Genomic DNA, 12479 nt, shown 5'->3' on the forward strand with positions numbered 1-12479 from the left:
GTGAAAGTACTTCCATGGTTAAAAAAATGAATTAAAAAGGATTTAAAAAGCACACATATTTAATACTACTAAACACTCTTCACTACTCTTAACTCTCCAGAGAATTCAGATCGAACATAAAATGAATCCTTTTTAATTCTCCTTCATCTAGCGAAAAAATTATTTTCGATTTAGGATTAAAAAAAACACAAAAGGATTAAACATTTTTAATCCTAACTTATCCTTTTCAATTCTAAAATAATATTGCAATTGCTGATCGCGCGGAGGATTCAAAAGTATAAAAGAGGATTCAAAAAAGTTTAATTCTAACTAATTCTTCAAAATTCTAAAATAATGTTGCAATTTCTGTTCTTGCGGTGGATTGAAAAGAATAAAAAAGGATTCAAAAAGTTTAATTCCAACTAATCCTTTCTAATTCTAAAATAATATTCAATTTCTGTTCCCATGGAGGATATATATATATATATATTTAAAGATTATGCTTCTAATTACAATGTTGAATTACCTCCTGATTCAATTAAATTTCAATTATAACCTAAAGACAGGTGGCTAGTCAGCCGACTCTGATTTACAACAAAAATTATGAAAATAAATTATTAGGCGGCTAGTCAGCCGACTCTAATTTACAAGATTCAGAATTATATTTACTATTTTAATTTTAAATTACATATGTTCGAATTTTAATTTTGTGATTCTGATAACATTTAAATTTCAAACTACACGTGTTCGAATTTTAATTTTTGTAAATCTGATATAATTAATTGAATATTTTAAACTTTCATTTAACACTTCAATTTTAAACAACATGTGTTCGAATCAAGTCTTGTCTACAGAGTGTATATTATAATTTGGTGTCTTAGTTATACTGTTTAACGTGATTCAGTGACTGAGGTGATCTTGTTACACTTTGGCATCATGGGAGAACAAAGCGGAGGCGCGATGGTCCAAGATACGGACCTGGAATTGGATTCTGCAGGATCCAACTCAGTTTCAACTGTAAGCCAGGGTTTATCAGCAGAAAGAATTTTCAATATCCGGCTAGAAAAAACTCCTGTTCAATTGCCCAACCAGTCACCTTCATGGCAGATTGTACGAAAGGGTAAAAAGAGAGCTAGAAAGGCAGATAGTGATGGTGAATCTTCTCAAATAGCTACGTCAAACAAATATGCGCCTATTGCTCCGAATGATGACGCATTGCTAAGACAGTCAACAAACAACACTGGCTCTAATCCCTCACTAATAAATATAAATATAAATAAAACCGAGCCTAAGCCTCCCCCATCTTCGTACTCAACGTAAATTCTATCAAGGATTTGGTGACTTCACTTAACAAAATTGTCGACTGTAAGGATTATCGTCATAAGACTCTCGATAGTAGTGGTCAACTACAAATTATGGCTAATAATGCTGAGGCGTATAGGAAAATTGTGCATGCGCTGGATGCAGAAGGCGCATCATTTCACACCTATCAACTCAAACAGGAACGCGCACTTAGAGTTGTGATAAGATTTCTGCACCCGTCCCCCCCTACAAGTGAGATCAAGGAAGAGGTAGAAAAACGTGGACATAAGGTCTGCAATGTTATAAATATCCAAAGTAGAAAAACAAAGATGCCATTACCTCTATTTTTTCTCGACTTAGAACCTAAACACAATAACAAGGATATCTACAAGATAGACCTGCTGGTTAATGCTAAAATCCAAATAGAACCCCCCAGAAAAAAAAAATGAAATTGTACAGTGTACCAGATGCCAGCAGTATGGACATACTAAAACTTACTGTCGTAGACAATACAGGTGTGTTAAATGTGGTGATGAACATAAAACTACGGCGTGCATAAAAACGGAAGACACTCCGGCACTCTGTGTTCTATGCAATGGTGATCACACAGCAAATTACAAAGGCTGCCCAGTATATAAAGAACTACTAGACAAGAAAGAATCCAATGCCCAACAACCTCACTGGCGCAGAATGAGGATTGCCGGGACGCAACAACTATCCTCACAAACTTTCAGGCCTCTCGGTGACATTAACGCCGAGGGAAATAATAGACAGAGCTACGCTCGAATTCTTAGTCCAAATCCAGGAATAAACGATGAGTTCAACCGAAATAATAGTGAAAGTGCTGTTCTAACAGTACTAGAGAAGTCATTTAAAGAATTTAAAGATATGCTAAGTCGCCAAAACGAACTCTTAAATACCATGATGAAACTGTTGACAGCAGTAGTACAAAGTCTCCCGACACAAAATAAATAATTTTTATCATATAGCTCTATGGAATGCCAATGGTCTAGTTCAACACCGACAAGAACTAGCTACATACCTTCACACAAACAAAATTGATATCATGTTAATATCGGAGTCTCATTTTACTGATAGAAGTTTCCTTAAAATTTCTAACTACGATGTTTACGCTACGAAACATCCGAATGGAACGGCGCATGGAGGGACTACAATCATCGTAAAAAAAACTATCAAACATCACGAACTCGCTAAATACGAAAGCGATCAGCTTCAATCAACAGCAATTGAAATAAGATTGGAAACATGGCTCAATAGCTCTGGCAGCTGTTTATTGCCCCCCTAAACATAATATCAAAAAGGAACAATTTAATAAGTTCTTTAGAACATTTGGTCCAAGTTTCATAGCTGGAGGTGACTACAATGCCAAAAATAAGCACTGAGGATCAAGAATTGACACCACCAGAGGCAGAGAGCTTTTCAAAGCGATGGGTCTTGAAAATTGTGAATCCTGGTCTACAGGACATCCAACCTACTGGCCAACCGATCTAAATAAAATACCCGATGTTCTAGATTTCTTTGTCACAAAAGGGATAGCCAAAACATACACGAACTTGGAGCCCAGTCTAGATTTATCATCAGATAACACTCCAATAATTCTAACAATAAGCACGGGAGTAATTCATCAACAAAACAAACAAGCTCTCCATGATCAAACTACTGACTGGGAAATCTACCGTGACAAAATACTGCAAAAAATTAATTTAATTACGCCACTGCAGAATGACGATGATATTGACATTGCAGTAGAGCAATTTACGAAGCTCCTACAAGACTCGGCTTCCGCAGCCACCCCGAAAAACTCTCCAGAAGGGTCTAGCGTTTACTACCCTAAAGAAATAAAAGATAAAATCAGCCAGAAGAGACGACTTCGTAGGAAATGGCAACTATCCCATAACCCAGAAGAGAAAACAGTTTTCAACAGAGCAGCACGAGAACTTAAAAAACTTATTAGCGATTTCCAGAATGATACCATTCAGCACAATCTCCAAAATCTGACGAACAACGCTAGCGCTGACTACTCGTTATGGAAAGTCACCAAACGGCTCAAGCAACCGCAAAATCCTAACCCTCCAATAAAAGTTTCCAACAACTGGGCAAGAAGTGATGCTGAAAAAGCTGAAGTGGTCGCTCAGCATCTTCCGGAAGTATTCAAACCTATTTCTTCGAACCTGGGAAAGGAAGAAATTATTGATTATTTGGGTTGTCCTCTTCCAATGATGTTGCCAATCAGTCACTTTTCTCCCAGAGAAGTACATGGGGCCCTATGTAAAGAAATTGCTAGCAACAAAGCCCCTGGCTATGATCATATCACAGGAAAAATGCTAAAGGAACTGCCGTCAAAAGCGCTTGTATACATCAGTACACTCTTTAATGCCATCCTTAGAAACTCACATATTCTCACCCAGTGGAAATTGGCACAAATAATCATGGTTCCAAAACCAGGCAAACCTCCCAATGAGGTAACTTCGTACAGGCCTATAAGTCTACTGCCAGTTATGTCTAAACTGTTTGAAAAGCTGCTGCTGGTGAGAATAAAAATAGTAGCAAACAAAGAAGAGCTCATTCCAAGCCACCAGTTTGGCTTTAGGAACAAACACTCCACCATAGAGCAAGTAAACAGGGTTACAATATTATCTCAAACGCTATAGAGGAAAAAAAATACAGCTCGGCTGCATTTCTTGATATACAGCAAGCTTTTGACAAAGTCTGGCACACTGGACTCCTGTATAAAATAAAACAGAGCCTTCCACAATACTTCCTCATCCTAAAATCGTATATAAGTGATAGAAAGTTTCAAGTACGACAAGGCCTGAACATCTCGTCCTGTTTCTCAATCCAATCAGGAGTACCACAAGGTAGTGTCTTAGATCCCTTCCTGTATACTCTCTACACAGCTGACCTTCCCACCAGAAACGATGTCACAGTCGCAACTATTGCAGATGACACATCACTGTTATCAGTGCATAGACACCCAGCTACGGCCTCCACTCTGCTTCAAAAAGGACTGGACGAAATACAAACTTGGTTGGATAAATGGCGACTGAGAGCTAGCCCAAATAAATCAGTACACATCACCTTCACCAACAAGAGAGACGACTGTCCTACGGTCACGTTGTATAGCAATCCACTTACTCCAGTAAGAGAGGTCAAGTATCTGGGAATGCATCTGGATAGGAGGTTGACATGGGCTAAGCACATTAAAACGAAAAGAAAAGAACTCGAACTTAAAATGAGAAATATATATCGGCTCATTGGCAAAAAATCCCAATTATCACTTCACAACAAAGTAAACATATACAAGATAATCATAAAGCCGATCTGGACTTACGGCATACAGCTATGGGGAACTGCCAGCAACTCCAATACTGAAATACTTCAGCGATTCCCGTCTAAAACACTAAGAACTATAGCTAACGCACCAAGGTTTGTGTCAAACAAGATAATTTACAGAGATCTCGGAATTCCATTTGTAAAATCTGAAATAAAACAATTCAGCATCAACTATGAGACTAGACTAATGTATCACCCCAACACTCTAGCAACAAACCTACTGAACGTCGAACAAATTAGCAGAAGATTGAAAAGATATAAACCGTCAGACCTGAAAAACCGTTTCAACTAATTAAATACCTCGCAAGCCATAGAGCTTACCTCTAAAACCTGTAATATATGTACCATAAAAATTACTTAATGTTAATTAACAGATTGTAGTTTAAATTAATAAATAAAAAAAAAACGAGTTCGAATTTTTATTTTGTAATTCTGATATAATTCATTGAACATTAATACTTTTATATAGCATTTTAATTTTAAACTGAATATTTTTAATTTATTTCATATTTTAATTGTACCTGTTTTCTCTGTACGAATACATGATGTAGTATTTATACTCGTTTAACTAACTCTTTTCCTTTTCTTTTTCTTCATTATATTAGGAGTGCAAATAAGTTTCCGCCGTTTTTTAACACAAATTAAATATTTATTATAGAAGAACGGTAATGTAAATTTATTTTAAATATTGCCCATCACTTGCAACCACTTTTTCCCATCTCTCAGGCAGCATTCACATCCCACGTCTGAAAAACTCCTTGTATTTTGAGGCTATCCACGAATCAACCCAATTTTTGGTATCCTCATAAGATGTGAACCGCTGCGCCGTCAGAGCATGTGCCATGGACCGGAACAGGTGATAATCGGACGGTGCAATGTCTGGTGAATACGGCGGGTGGGGTAACACTTCCCAATCAAGTGTTTCCAAGTACTTTTTCACGGGAGCCGCAATATGTTGACGAGCATTGTCATGCAGAAGAATAATTTTTTCGTGTCTAGAATAGTATTGAGGGCGTTTTTCCTTCAGAGCTCGGCTCAATCTCATCAATTGTGTTCGATAGAGGGCTCCAGTAATTGTTTCGCTCGGATTAAGCAACTCATAATACACTACAACTAGCTGATCCCACCAAATACACAGCATAAGTTTTTTTCCGTGAATATTCGGTTTTGCTGTTGATGTTGACGCGTAGCCAGGTAATCCCCATGATTTTCTTCTTTTTGGATTGTCATAATGTATCCACTTCTCATCACCAGTTACGATACGATGTAAAAAACCCTTTTTTTTATGTCTAGCTAGCAGCATTTCACTTAAGCATAATCGGCGTTCAATATCTCTCGGCTTTAATTCGTACGGAACCCAATTTCCTTGTTTATGAATCATTCCTAATGAATTTAAACGATGTGAGACTGCTTGCTGAGTGACTTCTAATGTTAGAGCAAGTTCTTTTTGTGTTTGAGATGAATCTTTCTCCAATGATTCCTCCAATTCTGCATCCTCGTAAATTTTTGGCCTTCCACTGCGATCTTTGTCTTCTACGTCAAAATCACCGTTTTTAAACTTATGTAACCACTCTCGACACGTTCTCTCACTCGAAGCACCCTCACCATATGCTTCTACGAGCAATCGATGCGCCTCAGCAGCAGATTTCTTTAAATTAAAAAAGTAAACTAATATTTCCCGCAAATGACGCTTACTTGGCTCAAATTTGGACATTTTCAACTTATAAAAATTATATTTTACCAATATAAAATCAATGATATTAATAAGTTATGTTGTTCTTGAATGTCCAAACTATTTTTTAAGCCGGTTATGATCTGTGAAAGCGAACCGAAACTCCGCGCCGCGCCATCTACAATAAAACGGTGGAAACTTATTTGTACTCCTAATATATAAAAAAAAACTTGTGCACACTTTGATGATCGTAGCCAGAAGAGAGCGAGTGAATAATTAAAAAATAATTCACTCCGCGAATTTTTGACAGTGTTTTCAAAAGTTATACGTAATATTTATACAAAATATTAAAATCTTACCTTCTGTAAGAGCTTGCTCTATTTCCTGGGAGGGTGACATATTTTGGCAATACTGATTTTGCTGTTGCTGAAGCTCGAGATGAGGTAAATGACCACGCTGTTTTGAGGGTTGTAACTCCACTCTCCCGACACGCTCATCGTCAAACTCTCAGGTGAAGACGGATACATTGGATACCTCTCTACTAACGGGATAGACTTCTCATATATTGGTGTGAAATTATTGAAATACATTTTGAATTTTTTCACGTTATTAAGAAAGAATTAACACGTTATAATATATATACATCAATCATATACGAAAAATATATTTTTATCATACATCAAAATATATAAGGGAGACGACCGATTAAGCCGATTTTTTTTTCTTGTGGCTTTTGACCATCAAATTTGTTTATATTTCATCTATTTCGGAAGAATCAATCGAAATTTTTTTGCAAAAAATGAAAAAAAAATTTTTTTTTTTTTCGGGACACGAAGGCCTTCTCCCCAAAAAATTGTTAACAAAATTTTTTTTTTATTCCCCGTCAAGTTATGACCACTACAATGTTTTTATCATACTTTAGGTGGATATGTGATATATGGGGTAAAATGGACCACTCAAAAAAAAAAATTGTAACGAAAAAATTGACTTGACGGAAAATATAGAAAAAAAATTTTATCATTACAATTTTTTTATTCGAGTGGTTCATTTTGCCCCACATAACACATATTGACCTTAAGTATAATAAAACCATTACAGAGGTTATAATTTGACGGAAATTGAAAAAAAAGAAATTGTTTTATTATAATTTTTTTTATCGAGTGGTCTATTTTACCCCTTATATAACATATTGGCCTAAAACATGATTAAAACATTGTCGAGTGGTCCGGAGGGATTGAATGAATAAAAATTATCTACTCCGCGAAAACTCCCCTGCGGAGTGAATTTCACTCCGAGGGGAGTGAATAATTAAAAAATAATTCACTCCGCGAATTTTTGACAGTGTATTCAAAAGTTATACGTAATATTTATACAAAATATTAAAATCTTACCTTCTGTAAGAGCTTGCTCTATTTCCTGGGAGGGTGACATATTTCGGCAATACTGATTTTGCTGTAGCTGAAGCTCGAGATGAGGTAGATGACCACGCTGTATTTGAGGGTTGTAACTCCACTCTGCCGACACGCTCATCGTCAAACTCTCAGGTGAAGACGGATACATTGGATACCTCTCTACTAACGGGATAGACTTCTCATACATTGGTGTGAAATTATTGAAATACATTTTGAATTTTTTCACGTTATTCAGAACTGAGAATCAAGTTTTAAATCGGTCCAAGTCAACTAACTCTCGAAACGAACTCTACAAGATCACTGCAAGAACTGTGTTCTCTGAGCTCGCAAAGTTTGTCTATTTAAGCAGGAACACTTATAGCTAGGAACACTTATAGCGAGAGTTTCCTTTTTGTTTCTGGGGCTTAAATTTTCTTATCGGCCCCTCCATATTTTTCATTTTGGTCGGCGCACGCATTATTCTTCCTACTAAGACTTCCCTCAGCAGGTATTTTGCTGTTTGCGTGGCTCATTTTATTTAAAAAAAATTTTATGAATAAAAGAAAATTATTTCGAAAATTATAAAAATCAATAGGACGTAACACTCTATTATTTGATTAAAATTAATTGAAATAATTACGTTGAGTTAAATACCGATGCCATGCGCCTGTTAAACCTCTCTCGTTTTTAAATTTATTATAATCATAAATAAATATAAATTATAACTAGTATTTACCTATTTGTTTATTACTCTATTATTATTATCTACAAATTCCATGAGGAATCTTTGAGCTTAATATTTAATTTTCCATTTTTCAATATCTAAATATTTGCTTGCGCCATTTTCGATAATTATAATGAATTAATAAGTCTCACAGTTTTAATAAACTGTGTGAAATTTATCAATACATATTTTGTTACATATGTACATTCTCTTTTCTAACTCCGTTTACTCGAAGCTAATTTGTCAATCCTAAATTTTATTGCGCTCGTACATTTACATATAAAAATATAAGTGTTCTATCAATATTTAAATCGCGGATTAAAAAACTGACCTTAAAAAATTGGCTTCAACCTCAGTAAAAATAATCAAGGACTGTCTTCGTTTTAAACTAAGCGCCAGTTACCAAAAAGTCTGGAAGGTGCTGAAAATTTCTAAGAAATCTACCTTCCATTCTGGCTGCCAGATGGCTTTTTTTTTTAATTTACAATTACCAATATCTTTGAAAATAATGAACCAATTCTAACATTCACGATAATAATCACACAGTTTTTTAACTACTAACGTTAAAAAAATACTGTGATCAATTAATTCGACGATTTGGATTTTTTTAGCAAAAAACACTTCCGAAATTTTTTCGACAATGTTTTTTCTTGAAGAAACGACGTGACTTTGATTATTAAGGTGGCATTCAACGCGGCTTATAAAGTCTTAAAACTGAATACATTTTGGAATCAATTCATCAAGTAGAATAAAAGTTATTTACAAAAAAAAAACAAATTTATTTTTGTAATATCTTCGAATACACTGTAACGATAATACTCGTTTTCTCGCAAACTCTTAGAATTAATGAGCCGCTTCTGATACAACCGTAAAAAGCGAAATGGATTTATTCGTTTAAAAGTGACAGAATATTAACACACATACACTCGGACATCATCTTGAAAATAGTCAAAACAGCATCCTAGGACCTCAAAACGTCGAGATCTGTTGAAAATTTAAGTTTTAAAAATCGGATCGAAACTAATAACTTCCCTTCATTAAAAAATCTTTAATAGCGAAAAGTTAAAAAACAAATGCGTACCCTCGCAGATTTGAATCACGGTGGAAACACCGTGGAAGTGTAAACACCGTGGATCTACCGTGGTTACACGGTGGGTTTGTTTCACTTTACCACCGGCTATACACAGTGTATCCACTGTGATTACGCGGTGTATCCACCGTGATTCCATGGTAGCTTGACCACTGTGTATACACGGAGTTTTTACTGTGATTCCACGGTGGCTTTGTACTATTTCACCACCGTGGTTCCACGGTGTATCCACCGCGTAATCACACTGGAAACACCGTGTATACACAGTGGTCAAGCCACCGTGGAATCACGGTGGTTACACCGCGTAATCACAGTGGTAAAATGGAACAAACCCACCGTGTTTCCACCGTAATTCAAATCTGCGAGGGTATATTTCTAATAAAATCTTAGTAAAGTGAGATACTTCTATCCTTATTTTTTATGTTAATATATGTTAATGATAGATCGAAAAAGATAAACTAAAAGTTTGACATGATCAAAACCCGGTATTTTTAGGAAATTATTAACAATACTTCATGAGCTATGAAGATTTGCGTCAGGTCATGACATATTATAGTTGTGTTATGTAAGGTGATTATGAAACTTTATTGCAATTAATGATATTTTCATATTATTTTTTATTATAGTATATTTGGATCAAATTTATATATATTAGTTCACAAATACTATGGTGGAGTTGATTTACTGCATGCTAAAAATAATTTTCTCAATCAATTAAGATGGTTTAGTATTGGAAGTAAAAAAATTGCTCACTGGACATTATATTGTACTCCTGAATTGAACACTTATGTAGAAGAATCATTACCTCCCAATTGTATTAGCAACAAAAATGATAATTATGAAGGCTCCCAGTGGTTTACGGCAGACACGAACCCATGCGTACCTTGGTCATCTGACATGGTATATAATTATTCATTATTCATTAATATCGTTTAGATTGTCATCACGATCGTCTTTTATGTTTAATTTTTTTACTATATTATTTATAAATTTTTTCGTGAGGTTCCGGATCATCAAAAGAATGATGATTTATTTCCTGAAGGCTCCGTAATGAAAGCGACAAACAAGTGTCGAAATATTAATAATGATCCGAAAGGTCCATATTGTTTTGCCTTATGGGACTCAACAAGCATAGTAGCTTTCAAAGGCCATTGCTTAATTCGAGCTTGTAGGTCATCTAAATGTCGAATAACAGGGACTGCCAATGATTATATTGGAACACTATCTCAAACACGATCAGGTCGTCAATGTGCACGTTGGATAAGTGACGAAGATTGGAAACATTTACAAGCAAACTGGACTTTTCCTCCACTAGATGTTGAGTTTTTTCGAGAATCATATGATGACAATTCATTTACTACAGATAACTCACTATATTTTTCGAAAAAATTCAATCATCATCATCAGTCACAGAATTATTTTAATTTTCGATCGGATGTCACAAATAAAAATCAATCAAATATCATTTTGAAATTATCAACGAAGTCTGTTCATATTGTCAATCCAGATTATTATGATAATGCGCTTTACCCAGATGGAAGTGTGAAAAATGCCAGCGATTTCTGTCGCAATCCTTCTCGAAGTATCGCTGGTACTTGGTGTTATACGACAGATCCTTCAGTTCTACAAGATTTGTGTGATGTGGAAGACTGTGATTTCCCAGGTTGTGGAATAAAATGCTTCATTATTGTTATTACTTTTATCATTCTTTATATCATATGGAATAGTTAAAAAAAAATCTAATTCATATAACTTTTCAGGAGAATGTATTTTTCTCATTAAAGGTGATAATGTTGGTAGGCGGATGTACATTTTACCAGAATATCGGATACAAGGTATCAAAATTAATATTAAAATTTGGCAGCCCGATCGTCCGGATTCCGTTACTTTAGTATTCGATGCAAATCGGGGCCTCAAATCAAGCTATAAATTGACAATCGGTGCCCACAAAAATTCAATGATGTTACTATATTATAAATCAGAAGAAGAAGGTATCTTATTATCATTTAAACTAGTATCAATGTAGATTACGTGCTTACTCTAACTTCTAAAATTCGATCTAGATTATAAACTTGTGATGTCAAAAGTTTGGTATCATTTGCTATTTGTCGGAAGATGGAATCAGTTTGTGATTAAAATACCGCGAGGTAAAATTCAAGTTTATCATGATTCTTCCAGTCCAATATTTGAGTGGAATCATGAGAACCCACTGAAGTCATTCTTACCAATATATTATTATTTTTCGACTGAAAAAAATTATATAGGATTGCAATATGATTGCATAACAAGTATGTGCTTCAAATATATATCAATTTAGTTTTATCATAGAAATAAGATATTATTCGTAGTCTATTACTTCAAAAAAATCACTGACCTATAGTCTTATCTGTTGAGACAATGTGAATTGTCACCCTCATCCTCAGCCTTGCGGTTCCCGTTTTTATCCGTCTCGTTGCCGTCTGACATTGAATGTCATAGTGCCGTGGTCACATGACAGCTTGTCACGTCGACGCATGTCTGTCCGGAGGAAGTGGGGACAGAGTCAGGAGGCTAGCCCTATGCCCAAAAATTATCGGTCACCACTTCGATCCTGGATCAATTAGCGTTCAGACGTCGTTATTATTTAGTATCGATTATTAATGAGGCAATTGTACTTGCAATATTCACGTACTTTATATTCTGTAAACTTTATATTTCTTTCTGGCAATTAACTTGCAAAGTAATACTTTTATTGTTTATTAGTTAGTAATTATAATTCAATTTAAGTATATTGAAAACATTATACGTTACCGGCGACACATTCGCGGTAATAATATTAGAATTAAGTAATAAAATCAATGTACAACAAGGCGTTATTCCACGTGGTTACGGATTGCGTATCCGGCGTTCCAACCAGGACTGCGTTATTGTACCTTGCGGAAACTAATGTAAGTAAATGAATCTCTGTTACAATTGGCAATAAACTTG

At 35.2% G+C, this 12479-nt stretch overlaps 1 protein-coding gene across 1 annotated transcript in view; it reads left to right on the plus strand.

The window, feature by feature from the left end:
* LOC130672619 (uncharacterized) overlaps nt 1-12479 on the plus strand; it is a 169100-nt gene that overhangs the window by 48672 nt on the left and 107949 nt on the right. The window contains exons 10-13 of the mRNA XM_057477258.1: nt 10139-10412; nt 10515-11175; nt 11273-11503; nt 11576-11800. Coding sequence (XP_057333241.1) covers nt 10139-10412; nt 10515-11175; nt 11273-11503; nt 11576-11800 — 1391 coding nt within the window. The remainder of the gene's footprint in view (nt 1-10138; nt 10413-10514; nt 11176-11272; nt 11504-11575; nt 11801-12479) is intronic.

This window comes from Microplitis mediator, chromosome 8, assembly GCF_029852145.1.
Source record: "Microplitis mediator isolate UGA2020A chromosome 8, iyMicMedi2.1, whole genome shotgun sequence".
NCBI classification, from domain to species: Eukaryota; Metazoa; Arthropoda; class Insecta; order Hymenoptera; family Braconidae; genus Microplitis; species Microplitis mediator.